This window comes from Gymnoscopelus braueri (genome assembly GCF_963280865.1).
Source record: "Gymnoscopelus braueri genome assembly, chromosome: 3".
NCBI classification, from domain to species: Eukaryota; Metazoa; Chordata; class Actinopteri; order Myctophiformes; family Myctophidae; genus Gymnoscopelus; species Gymnoscopelus braueri.
This window is the reverse complement of record NC_137612.1, coordinates 2842725-2861991: the sequence shown is the minus strand read 5'-3', so window position 1 is coordinate 2861991 and position 19267 is coordinate 2842725. Positions and strand designations below refer to the sequence as shown.

At 39.8% G+C, this 19267-nt stretch overlaps 1 protein-coding gene across 2 annotated transcripts in view; it reads right to left on the bottom strand.

Annotated features, from left to right (window-relative positions):
• Positions 1–7754, bottom strand: part of LOC308082248 (receptor-type tyrosine-protein phosphatase gamma-like) — a 164200-nt gene extending 156446 nt beyond the window's left edge. For both annotated transcript variants that reach the window (XM_080423929.1, XM_080423930.1), the window contains exon 1: positions 7013–7754. In XM_080423929.1, the coding sequence (XP_080280055.1) occupies positions 7013–7106 (94 nt within the window). In that variant the 5' untranslated portion in view covers positions 7107–7754. The remainder of the gene's footprint in view (positions 1–7012) is intronic.
• Positions 7755–19267: the final 11513 nt, after the last annotated feature.

Below are 19267 nucleotides of genomic sequence, written 5' to 3'. Positions count from 1 at the left end.
CGATTAATTGGCGTTAAGAATTTACTCGATAACATTTTTTGATTTTCATTGAAAATAATAATAATTATTTTTTTTTCCCCCCGGCTAGTGAAGGTTACAGGTATGGGTGTGTCTGATATCAAATGTGAGCTTACCATAATCACAGTAATCCTTAAATCATATTCCATCATATTCAAGGGCTTTTGGAGAGAAATGAGACCATAGAGCACTGCAGAGGGGAGGTGTGTGTGTGTGTGTGTGTGTGTGTGTGTGTGTGTGTGTGTGTGTGTGTGTGTGTGTGTGTGTGTGTGTGTGTGTGTGTGTGTGTGTGTGTGTCCAGCTGATGCTCGTTGCCGCTCGTTATCAAGGCAATTATGTTAAAGGAGTAGTTCACCCAAAAAAGGACTAATATTTTCTATCAATTGCACACCCCATGAAGCCTTGAATTCATGGATGTGTTTTTGTTTTTGTTGCATTCCTAAGATAATAATTTGATTCCCGTCTCCTACCGACTAATGTATCCGGTAGGAGACACAAAGTAGATTGTTTGTGTCTCCTACCGGAAATACACATGGTCATCAAATTATTGGCTTAGGAATGCGACAAAAACAAAAATAAATCCATGAATTCAAGGCTTCATGGGGCGTGCAATTGATATAAAATCATTTTTTGGGTGAACTCCTCCTTTAAGGCACTCATTTTCGGTTTCGGACAAGAATTTTCCTTTTGGTCCTAAAAAAACGCTGCTTATCAATTGATCGATAGATCAGGTTATCAACTATCAATTAATGAATTAATCGGTAATTCAAATAAATCTCTAATAACTTATGACAAATATATTTTATAATTGACTAAGTTATGGTAGTTATAATTTGCTGTTCCACAGCATTATGACAGCACTTATAATACGTTATAAACATTGTTATAAGTTGTCATACATGATCATAAACATTTTAACGAGTGTTACAATGTGTTATTATAATGTATGATGAGTGTGCTTATAATGCATTATAGACCGAACCTTAATGTAGTGTTACCAAAAATTCTAATTCGATTATTTATAATGGACTAAATTGATTCGTCTGATAAGCCACTCAACCCTGTACTATACTTTGTTGTACAATGGTGGCGTACATAAATTGCAAAAATAGTTTATCTACAAGCTCACAACGCGTCACCTCATGGCACGTAATGAGCTTGTGGATCAGCTATAAAAGTATATTAATTTTTTTTTATTCTAATCGTTCATTATTCGAAATCGAGGCAAACATTTCAAGTAATGGTGATATTGATTTGAAGCCATATTGCCTGGTAGTCTACATGAGTTATTATTTCATGTCTAAAAACATTCAAATAGGAAGTTGTAACCAAGGAAAAATAATGCGTCACCCTATAGTTTAACTATAGTTTTTTATGTGTCTAATGTAGTTAAACTCTGAGACATGGACTTGTTTAATTTGTTTGTCTGCTTCTTGTGTTTGTATTTTCTGTTTATCTCCTACTACGTAAAAAAAACATATTAAAACGTATTAACGTAATAAACATCGAGTCATAAATAAAAAGAATTCGGGCGCGGTGACTGATTGACCTCAAACTTGCTGTGTGTCTCTGATGACCCGGGGTTGTGCTGTGCCAAGTGGCAATTCAGTCGGACCAATGGTTTCTGTGAATCGAAAAACCACAATACTGCAATATTTTTATCCCACGATTTTGCAACCGCATTTTTTTCACCCAGTGCCAATTGTCTAAGTAATCCTGGGCGCTACACTCCCTCTGCCAGCCTAGGGAAAGCTCAGAGCCGAGCTCGTGCCTCCTTGAATGCATGAGAGCTAACAAGCCTTCTGAGGGGGGGAGTTTCCCCGGTTGGACGTAGCGCGTGGAAGGAACACGTTATTCCAACCAGTTCCTTTCCCCTCAACCTGACCAGGGGGAGGCAGTATAGAGACCAGGACTACTGCATGTTTTTGTGAGGGTACCTACCCTAGGGGACACGGGGAGAACACACTCCACACAGAGAGGCCCTTTCACCAACCCCACCTAGGGTGCAATATGTGCTTCTGATCGACTGCGGATGACGCACACAATCTCTGTGTGTCTGGGGTGGGCACTAGCTTCCCTGATTGGCCAACCCGACCGCTTCATTGATTGCATGCATTCCCAACTTGCGTTGCCCCCGATTTACATTGTTCCCGACTTGTGTGGTCCCCGAGTAGGCCGGTGCCACCAGTGTAGTTACATTAACATGCATAATTTTATATGCAAATAATGATAATAATAAATGCATTATTATTAGCAGCAGCAATGGGAGATGTACAGAATGGGGGGGGTGATTTAGAATCACAATTTATAAAATGTGCTGATGGCATACATTTACTCATAAATTACACTTACCTATGTACATTTGTGCAAGTAACATTGTGCAACTAATTCACTAAGGATTTGTGGTGAAATTATAAGTTAGAGAGACTACCCTGTCAGAGACATTTAAACCAAAACTGAACCAGCAACAATAACATACAATATGCCATACAGTATGTAGGTAGCTTTATAAATGGCCATAAATATTTGCATTAGCTTCTTGAGTATTACAGTCTATGCCTTTTCAAGAAGGCTTAAAGCCAGCACAACAATAGGGACACAAAAATTCAGCCAGACAATTGTGTAGTCTGGGCTGGTCTGGGAATTCCAGACCAGCCCTTCCTTAACGGAATGGAGCATATGACCAACTAAACATTGTTGTTTTGTGAACGTGGTTGAAATAATCAGTGGAAAAGAGAACAATTGAGAAAGCAACACGTTGTAATGAATGTGCAATTGAAGCGAGAGACAATGTCACTGTCACTCACATATACAATACAATCTGATCATTTGCAATGTCACCTACAGAGTACCACTTAAAAACCATGGCTACAATGTACCCCTTGAACTGTATATATTATCTACCTACAGCAAATGATGCATCTTGTTTGTGTTCAACATATGCCAAACAGAGAACCCTGTCTCTCTCAAGGTGATCTAGCCACTCTTTTGAGCTTGCATGGTATTAAAGAGGTGTATGAATATCATGCTCCGTTTCACGGATTTTCACGGAAAATCCGTTCAAATAAACCAAACCATCTGCAAAATATACCAGATATACAACAAAAACAAAGTTACCAGGGAGTAACTTATATATACGAGCACTTCAATGTGTTTACATTCTTCTTGAACTGCAGCTATTACAGTATTCAAATGGTGGTCATAAGGATGCATACTTTAGCTATCAGCATGGTGAGAAAGGCACACTTTCTGTAAATGCAGTATTCCCTCGGTGGTGAATGACGGCATTAAGCAATCCTGACATAGCATCACACTTCAGAGCAAGCTTGTTTAAGGGAAAGGGGGGTGAGGTGATTGGAGGACAAGGACATATTGATATGGCCAAGTCCTTCAGTGCAGCAGTTGTACGTCCTTCAGTGATAGTGCCTTATTTCCAGGACATAAATCACTATTGTCATGAAACACGGGAAAGTACAGCCATTTGTCCAGCAGCATTTCTCGTTTCCCTCTTTCTTTCTTTCTTTCTCTCCCTCCCTCCCTCTCTTTCTCTCTCTGAAAACAGGTCTGCCTGACGCCAGCATGTATTTTTTTTGGTTTGGATGCTGAGCTAGACAGAAGAAATGATGTGTGGACTGAAGTTGCTGTGGGTAATTTTAAGCAATTATCATGCTACTGAGACCAGCTCAGAGTATCTTGGACCAAAAGGCAAATGATCCAAACCAAAAAAACAGTAAATGGTAATGTTATGATGAGTGGACTTTAAGTAACGCTTCAATCACAATTCTTTGATTTGAACATGCATCATTGTTCTATGATCACTCCTGTTACAACAGTACACCACACACATGTAAGCTAAAAAGATTTAACTAATGGTTCATCTCTGCATTCCTGGGAGGACAAGATCAGTAGATCACCAATGCCAATTTTAGCTGATATATTAGGCCTACAATTACAGGTGTAACACGCACGCACACGCCCGCCCGCCCGCCCGCCCGCCCACTCAAAGACTAATTTGAGTATTTCGTATGGACCACATTAGTGGGTATACATTTTTGATTTTAAGATGTTACACCATATTTCTTATATTATTGTGACCTCCTAAAGGTAGGGTAAGTGATATTTTTTGGTTAAAACAAAAAGTATTTTGTTAAAATACTATATTCTGATAGTAATCATTGCTATAGAGTGTTTGTTCAGTAACAGATGTCTCCCTGTCTCTCCAGCTCTTTAACAAACAGAAAATACATTTTTCGGTAGGTGTCAAAATCTCAGCCAATCAGGTGAAAGTACCCATTTTGAAGCTTAATTTGTATAGTGTTCCAGTTCCAATTTTGTCTGCTCATTTCTTAGTGTCATCACTTCCAATTTCACTTGTTTAATCTGTATCCTGATTGAGTTCTCTGTCCTGGTTGGATAAAATTGGAAATGAAACTGAAACTGAAACAAAAATGCATTTTCTGTTTAATAAAGAGGTGGAGAGACAAGGAGACTCCTTTTACTGAACAAGCACTCTATTGCAATGAGTACTATCAGAATATAGAGCTATTTAACAATTATTTTAACCAACGCAAATCACTTACCCTACCTTTAAGTATGTTGCAAAGTTACAGGTGGAAATATCTACCACAATCCGTCCACAACCTGTATCTGCTCAACTTCATTTGAAGAATGACAAAACACCATATGGCTACGGATAGGCTACACGTATCAACAACACCAAGAAAGAAAAGGAAAAGCATCAACAGAGGGATCCCAACATCAAACACATATAATTGATTACCAGTGAGGGGGCCTCAAGAATATTCCAGGAAAAAAGTCCCACTCTCAATATCAATAGCCTACTACAAATACTGAACTTAAACAAAAAGGTGGGTTTTCTTTTTCTTTACTGAAATGGATATGGAATGACAACACACGATATATCAACTGTATATAATGCACCATAATGGGTTAAGGGGGGAAAAGATATTTGTGATGTTGTTCTTCAATAAGAGTTTGTAACATATGTGTGAAATGTTCTATGAAAACAAAACAAGAAAACGTATCTGTAATTACTGCATGCCAGAGTAAAAAATGTCCAGTTTTTCCTCAATAAGAGTTTGTAAAATGTGTGAAATCTTCTATAAAACAAAACAAGAAAATGTATCAGTAATTACAGCGTGCATGCCAGCGTAAAAGGTCTAAAGCTCCTGCCTACAAATGTCACTGGGTCTGGTGAGACATGCCAGGAATAAACTGTGTGCAGTCAGTCAGTAGCCTGCAGAGGAAGGGTCGGAAACGGGGGGATTGGGGAGAATGTGACAATAATAGTCAGAGCATATGTGTGTGTGTGTGTGTGTGTGTGTGTGTGTGTGTGTGTGTGTGTGTGTGTGTGTGTGTGTGTGTGTGTGTGTGTGTGTGTGTGTGTGTGTGTGTGTGTGTGTGTGTGTGTGTGTGTGTGTGTGTGGGGGGGGGGGGGTGTGTTCCATCACTTCCACTGACTGTACATCAACGAACCAACAGCACTGACTATACCATAACCCAGTGGTTCTCAACCTTATTTACTTCAAGGACCCCCCAGTTTGATACCATTTTGATCTCCTGGACCCCCCAATCTGCACTGTAGTATTAATCAGTGTTAATTTAACTCAGAGAGTGTAAAAATGGAACCAAATGGATCCATTTGTACACTCTCTGAGTTACAGACACCTAAGGGGTCACTTTGGTTCCTAACTATCAATTTGGCTGGGGAGCCCCCTGGAACGCCCCCCAAAAGACCCCTGGGGGTCCACGGACCACAATTTGAGAACCACTGCCAATACACCTACCTATACGCCTTATGAATGTCATCCTCGATGTCAACCATGTGCACATGATGACTTCAAGACAATAAATTGCATTGTGCATTTAATGTGCAAATATGGTGAGTCATTTCTGAATTCTTCTAACCAATATATGAAGTCCTAAGATGATGAAGTTTAATTTGGTGCTTTCAGTGGAAACCGTTGTGACTGTGTACACTCTATGAATAATAACTGATCACAATAACGTTGACAATGTTAATACTTTAAAAGCCAGGACTATATAATAGGACTTGCCAGTGTGTCAGTCTTGTTAAAACACAATATTAATTGTGCCCTGCGACACATTCATCTGGGGACAACAACACCCTACAACCAAACTGGTCTGTGTTGAAAGGGTCGCTGACTATGTTATTATGAGTATATATTATGTTATTATGAGTATATATTATGTTATTATGAGTATATATTATGTTATTATGAGTATATATGACTATGTTATTATGAGTATATACTGTAGCAGCACAGTTAGAAATCAGGTCATAATGTCACAACTGCAGCCCAGTGGTGGAAGAAGTACTCAAAGATATTTTACTTAAGTACAAGTAGCAATACCACAATATGAAAATACTCTGTTGCAAGTAAAAAGGCCCGTGTTCAAAATGTCACTCGAGTAAAAGTACAAAAGCATTTGGCATCAAAATATACTTAAAGTACCAAAAGTAAAAGTACTAAAATGTTTGAAAACAGCCTATGTATAAAATAGGGCTAAAGGTCCTTGCACACTGGTGCGTCTTTTCGTTGCGTTTTTTTTACAACAATGAAAAAAATTGAAAAAACAATGGAAAAAAAAAAAACGCAACGAAAAGACGCACCAGTGTGCAAGGACCTTAAGTGGTTAATGTATGGTTTATAAAATATAATATATTAATGTATATCTGCAAAGTAACTAAAGTTTTCAAATAATTGTATTGTAAAAAATACCTCAAAATTGTACTTAAGTACAGTATATGAGTAAATGTACTTAGTTACCACTGTCATAATGTCACTGCAGCTGACATTTCTCTTCATTTTAATCTGGATATAATCAACCCTCGGCTCGCCCTTATTATGGATCAGAATCAAATGGCATCATGATCGTGATCGCTGAACGGTTGCAAAGATAGACGTCAACAAAAATGCTCATCAATGTATCATGAAACTAAACTACTCACCCGGGTGACAGTCTGTGTGTTGTTTGGGCAGCAACAAGGTTAAAAACATTAAGGATACGATCCACCAGTCACTCGGTTCCCGTATTCTCCGCATGTTAGAACCATAGACTGTGTTAGAACACTCATCGAGAGCAACAAGATTCAAAGAAGGCAAAACGAACGGGTGACAAAGTTTTGAGGTTTAAAAAAAATAAAAAAAATCACATGCACTTATAACGGCAGCTGAGGGTCGACTCTAGTTGACTTGACACAAAAACGCTAAAAAAAATAAATAAAAAGGTGTTGTAGTTTAGCGTTAAAAGCTACGACGACAGAGTCTCCGTTTGAATCCCAGATCAGTCCCAGTCGCCTCCTCCTCCTCCTCCACCCCGGGCTGAGGAGGCTTCATGTAGAACCCGTGCGGGGAAAAAAAGAAAGAGTTCACAGTCAGTTTGCTGCCTCGACCTCTGCATCGGAGCGAAGCTTCTCTTACACAGCAGACAAATCCTCCACAAAGTCACTCAGTAAGTAAGAGTCCATCGGAAAAGTGGTCAAATAATATCGATTATTAGACGACGCGCGGAACGAACGGGGTCGTTATTCAGTGATTATCCCTGTCGTTTCCCCCAGCGAGGAGAAGGAAGAAGGAGGACAACGTGGAGAACATGAAGAAAGCTGTGTGGGAAACGTCCCATTCTTCCATCCAGGAAGTAGTCTCGCGGTCAGGCATGACAAGATTCCTGGCCACCGATTCTCTCTCTCTCTCTCTCTCTCTCTCTCTCTCTCTCTCTCTCTCTCTCTCTCTCTCTCTCTCTCTCTCTCTCTCTCTCTCTCTCTCTCTCTCTCTCTCTCTCGGACAGAATGCGTTGCAAAACGGAGGGACCCTGCATGGGGGCGGGAGGGAGGAGCAGGAACGGGAGGGGGACCGGGCTCTTGATTTGCTGTATGCTCAGACCATGTGTTAGTTTGGGGAGTGAGATGACTCTCAATGGATTAGCCCAGGGGTCTCTGACGTTTTGTTTTTTAGAACAAGCCAAGGACCCCCTTAGCTGAGAGAGATGAAGCAGGGACCCCCACACACACCACACTAACATATTCATGTATATAAAATGGTGTTGTTAAACGTATTCATAGATCTCTAGGCCTGACCTCGACTAAGTCGACTAGTCGACTGGTTAGTCGCGGGGGGTCCGAGTCGACTAAGTGTCTCTTAGTCGACTCTAGTCGAAAAAAAAAAAAAAAAGTTTTTAATTTTTTTTTAAGGGCCAAAAATGTTTTAAATTGTTTTTTGGCCAAGTCTACACCTGCAACCACACGTAACTTCCACTTTATTCTTCTTATTCCTCGTCTTTGTATTGGTATTGTTTGTGTTAGAGCGCCTCAGTGCGGCTGCAGAGTTCATGTGAAACCTCTTCCAGAGAGAGATAGAGACACTAGAAACTCTGCTGGAGACAAAACAAACTGTGTAGACTTGGCCCTTTGAAATAAAATGTATTTTGGCCCAAAAAAAAAAAAAAAAAAAAAACCTTTTTTTTATTTTTATTTTTTTTATTAGTCGACTGTCAGTCGACTAATAAAAAAAAAAAAAAAAAAAAAAGGTTTTTATTTTATTTTTATTTTTTATTAGTCGACTGTCAGTCGACTATTGGCAATTAGTCGCCAGTTAGAGTCGACTAAACAAATCCTTAGTCGGGGACAGGCCTAGATCTCATAGACTTGTTCGACATACATTATCTTCTCCATTAAAGCTTTCATGACATTCACTTTTACACCACATTCAAAGTCTTTGTCCTGGTCCTTCAAAAGTGTAAAAAAAGTTTGAAGTGAAAATTCCATTCCAGTGATCAATGGCAGGTGTTTTTCTCTCACATTTCTAAAGCCTTTTCAACTGCAATGAAAAAAGAAATCTTTGCCTGCGGGTGTCGCTGGTGAGGGATTTTGCCTGTCAATCATCGCCTTTGCTCCGCCCCCCCCAAAGGAAAGGATAGGGGAGGGGAGGGGCGAGGAGGAGAGTGGGCGGGATTAATCGACTGTGACCTCACTGTCGAAGGGCCAAGCTCAGATTACTTTTCAGCCTAATTATTCAGAAAACCCCAGACCACAGAAAATCCACTGAATGTTCTAAGTTCAGGTTTTTTGGGTGTAATTGAGGTCATAAAACCCCAAATAAAACATTGAAAATAAAAAAAGTGAAAATGAATGTCATGATACCTTTAATATGTTGGGTTCACGTTAATGTGTATTTTCAGACAGTTAACCCTTTAAACCCTCTATATTTAGTCATCTTGACCGTTGGCTCTGTACTTGATCTGCTCTTTTTTTTTTACCTCTACATACCAACTCAAACTAGCTGATCTACAAGCAGCGCAAGGCGTTGTGAGCTTGTAGATCTGCTATTTTCGGCTGATGTTCCCCATCAAAGATTTGGCGGACCCCCTGTAGTAACTCTAAGGACCCCCTGTTGAAGATCACTGGATTAGCCCATTTAGACCCGAGGCCGATTCTACAAATGCCTTCTAACTATTATTAGTAGTTCTCACACTTTCAAGATTTTTTTTTTTTAAATGTTCAAAAATAGCAGATGTACAAGCAAGATGCACGAAGTGGCGCGCTGTGAGCTTGTAGATCTGCTATTATTGAATAGCCAATGAATGCAAAAATCTAAAATGACAGATGCTTTTAATGGGTTAGACTAGAGGCTGATATGGTCCAGCATTAAAGGGATATTTCACTTTCAAAAAAACTTTGGGTCATTTTATCGTCTACTCAGGCTTTTGAGAGCCCCCCAGACAGTTTTTAAGTTGCTTGATTCAGTATTTAGATATTTGATATTCATTTTATCAGACACGCCCCCTTCCTATACAAAACCATTATAACTTCAAACTCCATTTTTAGATTCATCAAAAACACCTGTCCTTGTTTCTGGTGACTCACCCTGCCCTCCTAATACGTGAGGGGGCCGTGTTTTTTCAATAACTTTTTTTTCGTTTTTTTTAAATATTTTTTTCCGAAAATGAAAAAAAAATCATACAATAAAATAAATGTATAAAATAAATGAAAAAAGTAATTGAAAAAACACGGCCCCCTCACGTATTAGGAGGGCAGGATGAGTCTGCAGAACCAAGGACGGGTGTTTTTCATGAATCTAACATGTTAAAAATGGAGTTTGAAGTTTTAATGGGGTTGTATAGGAAGGGGGCGTGTCTGATAAAATGAATATCAAATATCTAAATACTGAATCAAGCAACTTAAAAACTGTCTGGAGGGCTCACAAAAGCCTGAGTAGACCATAAAATGACCCAATTTTATTTTTAAGTGAAATATCCCTTTAAGCATTGTAGTCTGCAGTTATACACACTCCTTACATTCACGTCGGATCACAAATTGAACTGAGGGCTACGTATCAGAACATCTGTCAGCAAAATTTAGCATTCATTAGACATCATGAAACACAATTTGAATGACTACAGTGACACTCGCAGGTGAAATATGTGCAGACTAAACAAAATTAAATCCTATATATGCAGTGTTATTGCACACAAATCCAATAGCGGTTCCTCCTGTGACTGTCATTTGGCATTGTTTTGCTGACTAGCTTCCTTCCCAGTCTATCTATCCTCCTCTGTGGCCACCCAGTGTGGTGGTCCCCATGCCTCCAGCCAGCAGAGCTGTGAATGGAATAATTTAGCAGTAATCATCACCTTGAACATAATCACATGAGTGCGCTGAGAATTCCATGGTCACCAGTGACACAAACGTAATGAAGAGAAGTTGGGGATACAGGTTTTTGGTCGGGGTTCTTGCATAACTATCCAGCTGGACATTTAATTTGAGGAATCTGATTAAATTTTCATCTAATTACCCTGTTCTCTGTGGGGCTGTTGAGGACCATCACAAGGGCCCTCTCCTTTTAACGCGAGCCATCTGCTTCCTCTCAACGCCTCCCTAGACCCTTGGGCATCCTGTCACGATCCTCAGGTTGTACTTCTTTCAAACATGCCACACCTTTCTACACTGGACCAGATTGTACCACACCACACCAGAGCCAAATGCTCAGTTATTATAGCCAAGATTCGAGACTGCATAAAAGTGTTGATTTTGACAGCAAATTTTGATTTAGTTTTAGTCATAGTCTTTTGAATAAAATTCCATTTAGTTTTTGTCATATTTTAGTCATCTGAAATGTTTTACTTTTTGTCTAGTTTTAGTCGACTAAATATCATAAAGTTATAGTCGACTAAATCTACAGTTGATTTAGTCGACTATAATGTATTTTGGCGGACCTTGATGGCGTCGTAATGTCTTATTTTACACTTGGTTGCATGCTGAAAATAGCCGATCTACAAGCTCACAACGTTGTGAGCTTGTAGATCTGCTATTTTCATTGTGAGCTTGAAGATCTTCTATTTTCAGAGCGCAGCACCCGAGGGCAACCAAACATAAAATGACTTGTTCTTCTACTGGATCTCTTCTCCACTAGTCACTCCCTAACACTTTTGTCTGGTTTTTATTTGTTGACAAAACTGACAATATATTTAGTCTTAGTTTTAGTCTCCATAGCTTAGTTTAATTTAGTTTTCGTCAGCGAAAAATTTTTGTCGACAAACATTTTTCGTCATAGTTTTAGTCGCCGAAATCAACACTGCTTCATAATAATAAGAATCTTCCCCAAAATGTCATCCTAGCATTGCATTGTGTCCGACAGCTGACATAGCTGTAGTAGGCTACCTCAGACAGAAGAGCGTTTACAAATATATGATTCTGGTCCAGCGCTCTTCCTTCCCCCTCTTTACTTTAACCATTTCGAGAGTCATATTTTGTATTATTTAAGTGCATTTCTGTTGACAGTCAGTACATAATGTACGACTGAGTGCATCAATTATGTAATATAATTCAAGGGTGACCATATCTAATTTATTTGATTCTCTCAATAGCCTATCTTACATTATTTACTTGAAGGCTATTTTCTTACCATTATCACACTTTCCCCAAATAGTTTTATCTCTTGTTGGCCATGTCGTCTAGTCCCCCCGACTTAAGTGGCATGCTACTATACTGTGTGCACAGCCAAGGGCAGAGGCATGCAGAGTCTCTCAGGGACGGGGGCAAAAACCTACGAAGGGCACTTCACCATAACTGGTGAGGGGAATTGATAAAAAAAGGGGGGGGAGGGGGGGTCCACAGGGCATACACTAGGACGATTTTTTTTTTCTTCCTCCCTGCTTAACTGCTTTAAAAAAGCAATTTCCAAGAAGTACATTCCACTGCTTAAGGGTAGGGATTAACCTTTGGCTTCCGGGGTACTCACAGCCAGCTTCTTAATATTCAACACCAAATATAATTCAAATATAACATAAATCTATGTGCTTACAACTTTTAATATAAAAAAAAATCATTTGAACCATATACAATTATTATATTTCATTTTGTTATGACCCTGAATCTCAGGACTTATCGTTGCTCTGGAAATAGACTCAGCACTGAACAATCAGGATACAAATTGTACAGCCTTGGTTAAGCTAGGTATAGGACCAGGGCACACTGTTGATGAATCCAACTAATTGCTGCTTACCGAAGTTATGTTAATACAACACAGTATTGATATAATTATCTCCTGTTTTTGTCCTGTTTTTGTGTGTGCATGCATGCGTGCATGTGCGCATGCAAGCGTTCATGTGTGTGAGTCTGTCTGTCTGTGTTTGTGGGAGGGGCCTATTGTCTTACCAAAAAAAATCGTGAACGCAGCATTCAATCAATGACAAATTGGATTTGCATGATGCTTCCATAGAATGCACCTCCAAAAGCACTTTCACTTCTGTGCCAAAAAGCGAAAAGTTGCACTGTATGTCCTAGAAATGCTATTTCCCCCTGCAGCTTCCTCAAGTCCTGATGGCTGCAACCAATGACTTACACAGCCCTGGCTATGCAACACAGCCTGGCGGAGATATGCACTCTGCTGAGCTCCCCTTTCTAGTTATAGCTTTATTAATAATACTGTCTGGAACCTAAGACATTTGTCTTGATAACAATCAGTAATTTTATAAATCAAAAGTGGCCGTCTCTAGAGATGGTCTAGTTAGTAACACCCTCCATTTCTCACCCAGGATCCAGCTTTCCAGAACCACATCTCTTGCTTCTCCCCTATACTCTGAATATTTTTCATCCTTATTATTGTTTCATAAACTAAATAATACTCACTCAGCAGAGTGCGCTGTGCTGCCTCTCCCCTCAGAAGATGCTAACAAAGAACAGCTATCTTAAGGTGTCTAGTGGGCATTATACACAATTCCCATTCAATAAGAGACAAGATGATCTTGTGTGAATGTCTGTAATGCTGAATGTCAAGTGTCCAATCCTTCATGAGGCTGAGTGTATGATTTTTCTGATGGGTAAAAAAAAAATGGCCATGAGACTTTTCTCCTCTCATGACTCTGGTTGGTCTTGTAACTGTATCTGCATGTAATTAAATATCACCCTGGTTGTGCATGCCATACCTCATACTAATCAAATAAGAATTGCATTGGCAATGAAACAGCTGAACAGTCAAAACAGCATTATTGAATAAATGTAGCGATATGGATTTTTATATGCATAATGACAAGTCCCTTGCACCATCCCTATTGATCACGTACACTGACCTGTCATTGAAAGGTTTCTCTCACATCAAGAACACAAAATATTGCCCCTCTTCCAAGTCATCCATTGTGCTTTTAAATCAGACTCTGAAGGTTATCAGTAAAGTTTGGACCTTATTATAATACAGTACACATGTGTGAACTGAAACAGTGCATTGTCACAGGTACACCTTGGTCATGATCTGTAGTACAGATCATGACCAAGGTACAGTACATGAGCAATGCAATGCATTATGCCAACTCTCTGAAGCATTGTGGGAGTAGGGCGGTAAGGGCGCTATGCTGAGATGTGCTGCAGTGCTTTTTCAGAAAATGTGTTAGCACACTTAGGTCTGTTAGATTTTTGAGGATGATGATTAATCTTCTGTGATAATACAGGGACATTATAGGACACATGTGTAGACATTATAGGACAAACATGATTATTATAGAAGAATCAGGTTGAAGGGGGGGGGGGGGGGACAAAGACAGGATGTACTACAGTACTATCTGAAGCCAGTAGAGGGTGTCCGGGAAGAAAACACGTTACCATAAATCACTACAGTGGTTCCAGTCACCAAGGACCATCACTGAAGTACCTGGGGAGATTGTAAATTCATTAGTTGAAGAAAGGAACTGGACAGAGTCATTTCATAAAACAACAGGGGGAAATGTATTCTGAGGATGTAGCAACGTATAGCCCCTGAAGCCCAGAATCCAAATATCTCCTTTGGCTGGGGGGGGGGGGGGGGCAGGATTCCCTTTTGGATGAGCAGTAGGTGTATGTTTTCCCATGCGGGAATGTGAAACCAGGTGGTTATGCACAAATTGAATATTGTTCAAGGAAAAATTACTTTTGCTCACATAGGAGTTGGTGTCTATGTAAAGACAAAACTTCATTTAATTAATATCCCTGCCAAATTATTGACTCACAGGGGAGCAGATCAGCTTCTGGATCAATTTTCATTTCACACCAGCAGTTCATGTGTTGATTTGCAAGTCACCATGGACTGCTGCAAGATATCACAATTTAGCTACAGTACATTTGCATCCCTACTTTGGGCAAGTCATTAAATGCGAACATTTTCCAAAAGTTAAAAAAATAGTGAAAATACCAGATCTATAAGCTCACAACACGTTACAATGCGATGCTTTGTGTTCCTGTAGATTGCCAATTTGTGCTGTGCATCACCATTGTATGACAAAGTAAACAATTGATTGATGCAAGCTTGCTGGAGCGAAACTAAAGAAATAAGTATTCCTTGAAGCTCTTAGGGAATGTTCACAGGACAGAGGGCTGCTTTTGGCATTTGGCATCTACGTTTGATTTAATTGGGAATGCTTACTTGGAAATATACAGTAATACACTAAATGGTGACCACAAAATGCCTGCAGAGAAGCAGCATAATTTAAAGGCATAAGGATATCCTCATGAATCTATACACTCACAATAACAGAACCACTGTTTCAACTCAAACGTATTTGGTGTCCATATGCATACTGAAATTCATCACTGTGGTCATAAAGTAAGTATACATTAAAATAAGTGTAGCCCCTGGCACCCACATTATATTCAGCCCAGTATACCTAATTTACATGTCTACATCAAAAAGTGTCATCAGGCCTAGTAATAACATTAGATCTATTCCCTTGTCAAAAAGCCATTAAAACTGAGAAGAAACACATTTTCTTCAGTCATTCTGAAATGACTCCCTCTTGTTATCACACAGTAAAATGCTGTTCATTTGAAACTCTGAGACTGTACAAGTGTAACCAAATTGACCCTTACGGGTCCTTTGTTGACACTTGTACACTGTCAGAGTTAAATTAACATTGAGGATTTTACAGTGTTGTTGGTGTCGTTTTTGTCACTAGCTAGGGCTGGCAGATGTTGGGACACATGGACACCACAGCTGTGCACAATAAGCTGTCAGACTAAGAAAGCTTGTTATAGGAGTGTCATCATCATTAATGACGCAACTATTTTGCATCAACCTATTTGTTCGCTTCGGTCCATATACAGATTATTTATGTTTTACCATTATAGTTTGTGGATTGTACATCATGTTTAAACAGAGGTGAACTTTGAGTTACTCCACAATGCTCAACATACTGCAGAAAGTGAAGTATAGAAACTGAAGTGAATATCAAGGTGTCACTTTTGTCATCAAACAAGAGTCCCAAACTGAGGTAAGTTATTACCAAATACCAATTTATTTAGAAGTATTTACAACATGGACCACCTACACACTTACAAAAAGAAGTATTTCTGTCAGAAGTTCCATCCTAAACACGATACACAGTACACAATGCAGCACAGCATTCTCTGTCACAAGATTTCAACCTAGAGGTGGGGTTATGGGGATATTTAGAGCGGTACTTGAGAAAGTGTCTTTCACCTTTCTTCACCATCAGAAAAATCTAATATATGAATATAGAGTTTATTTTGGAAGAATTATGTCTGCCCTTGAAGTAAAATTCCAGTTCAGACAGGACACCTCATGAATGCATAAAATATTTTCATTGCAGATAAAAATGAGCAATATATTTATTTTGGTTTGGCGATGAATTGGATCTTCTTTTAGGTTCTCTGAGAAAGCACATTACATCTCCCTACCAATAGGCACTCTGAATCGCCCGTACTTAAAACTTTAAAAGTAGATCCAAGACGACAGGTGGTAGCTGGGGTGGTGGAGTGTGAGCAGCAAGTTTTAAAGCAGCAGCACAGATAGCAGTAAGCAGCAGTAAGCAGCAGCAAAAGGCAAGCAAGGAATGAGCAATGCAACTTCCCCATTTAAATAGGCTGCTCCAGAGCCGTATAAGAGAGTTATGACACGTTGACTCCCATTGTAAGAATGGAATGTGGAAGTGTACTGTCTATATCAATGAGATAGTTCCAATGTTTGGAACTATAGCCCATAGCAGCCCACTTTGTGGTGAGATCAAAGTGTGACGTTACTCTCTCTTCTACACTCTGGGGTGCTCTATTATGAAGGGAGTATGTGATTGGTTGAGAATAGAAGAATAGGAGCTGAGACCGACCAATGTTCGGCCAGTTAGCAGCTGCACTGAGTTCCCTGACAGAACTTGCTCTGCGCATGTTTGTTTTTATCCAAAGACACTGAAAACCGATGTTAATGACACACCTACTGTACTGCAGCCTTTTGACCCTTCTGCTTAATGTACTGAAGCACTGTAGTAACATGACATGGATAGACGTGTCATACCATTACAGTCTAAGCGCGTTCAGAGTCTCACATGCCCAGACGTTTCTTTGAATTCTTTCACGCTTTGCTTTGACGATGTGAGCATAAGCACCCTTGTGGAAGAATTTCCTAAACAAATTACGTCTTCGCAGTTTTGTAGATAATATCAGCTGATCCTGTCAAAGCTGTCATCATCATCTGTGTACTGTAGTACAGTTAATCAGGAAGAACTTGTGAGCTAGTTCAGGCATAACACTCGGGGTTTATATGCACACGCACCATAATGTGGGGTTACAATATGTAACTGTGACATGTCGAGCAACTGACCAATTTGGCAACTTATTTAATCTCGCCTCATTTCACGGTCGCTCCTCTTGCCATCATCGTGACTGCATGTTGGTGCTTCTTTGCACCCACCGCCAATCCAACTCTACCAGTCGGCTCCGTTTACTCTGTGGGTTTAGTTTTCCCCTGGGGATTTTGTTATCTCCCTCCCTGTTCTTAAATGGTTGTCTCCATTGTTGTACATATTGGAGGCTGAAGATCAAATATAATATTTAGACCTGTATTTACATATAAATAAATAAACCTGAGCATCCATTTTATAACAATTTCCACTTGCTCCAACTTAGTAGTCAAACTACGCATGCAAGCAGCATGCATGCACATACACACAATTTAACTCCACTAATCCCACGGGATGAAGAACAAAGGACATGGTTTCCACTTACTTGCTTGCAAGGATAGTATTGAAAATGATAGAACATTTAGTCAGTCAAAAGAATGCAAATATATGCAAAACTATAGAGATAATGAGAAGAGATGGTACAAACTAAGAGATGAATATTTTACTAGCTCATATTTCTCTGGGCAACTGTAAAATTGCCAACACTAGCCATAATCCGAATACAGTCTGATAGAGATAATACAGAAAATGTGCTGCTGGGCAAGTGCCCTGTGTTCCTATCCCCTGTGGTTTAGTAATGCAGTTATTAAATTGAAATTATGCAGAAGAACAAAGGGATAGTTATTGTGAAATATGTCATTGTCATCTCTCCTTGCCATGCAGAGTAAAAAGGAAATAAATAAATCAGTATAGTCTCCAGATGGATAAACACAGGATAATGGAGAATCCTTCAGCTCCACAGCTGTGTGCCATAGGCTTCACTCTGAGGTCTTTCATATCCCCCACAATGTACTCGCAATCATTTAGAGCCAATGCGTTTTCTGTGTCTAAAAATGGCTAGTAATTTTCATTGAGCAGGGGTTCTGACGCAACTTCACCCACTAGCAAGGACCGTGAAAAATGTCAGGGAAAACTGGCAGAATATATTTTCAGCAACACTGTAGTGTAGCAAACAACTTAATTCTTTTATCAAAACTGATGTGTTTCATCTGGGTTATCAAAAGGACTTAAATGTAAAACAAGTCTAAAGGCCCATCTGGTCAATGACTATGGCCGTTTCTAACAGCCCAGTTAATGAATGCTTCCAACAGGTGTTCATTGAGGCATGCTAAAACAACACTACTTTACGAAGAAACAAGTCAAACAAAGGGGAACTAACCCCAACTCTGGGGCTAGTTGGGGTTAGCTAGTTTTCCAGATTAGACCACACTAACATGCAGTACATGATTACAAATTACGTTGACCTGCACATTACCAAAATCAACACATTACACCGATGAGGAATAATAATCCCATCTAGATAGGGCTTTATACAATGAAGTTAATTAGAATTGTAACATTAACTGAGACTGGATGTGTGTGACAATATCCATGAGATGGAGAGAGAGAGAGAGAGAGAGAGAGAGAGAGAGAGAGAGAGAGAGAGAGAGAGAGAGAGAGAGAGAGATAGTCTCAGCCCATACACAGTGGTTCCCATGTGTTTTTATTCAGACATGTCAACAACTTAAGTCCTATAAGTTGTTTAAATCTTTTAACAAGAAAAGTGTGCTCCTCGAGTGCAGATCCCCGCCAGGTTGCCTATACCCAGGGCTGTGTTGTGACCTGTTTATAGCGCCACCGTGAGGCAGTGGCGCAGCCAGAACACTAGTATAGGCTGGGCCTAGATGGGAGCGGGTGGGGACGCGCGCGCATGCGTCCCCAGTCCGTGCGCGTGGGGCTTTCGGTTTTAGGGTTAGGGTTAGGTTAGGGTTATGCTGTTTAATTCGTATTTTTGCCTGATTTTACCGATTTATTATAAAAAAAAATGATAATAATAAAAAAAAAATCCAAACATTCTTCTTTTTTTTCGCAAAATAGATTGGGTGGGCCAGCTTTCTACCTGGGTGGGCCACGGCCAGGCCCACCCATAGCTGCGCCCCTGCCGTGAGGCCGATTTTAAATATTTGAGGCGGTAGATCTTCCCTGGCCTACTGGGAGTGTGCCTGCAAAGTTTCACGCCAATCGGACACTGCGTTCATGGTTATTGTCATGTTGTGCAAAAGTTTGAAAG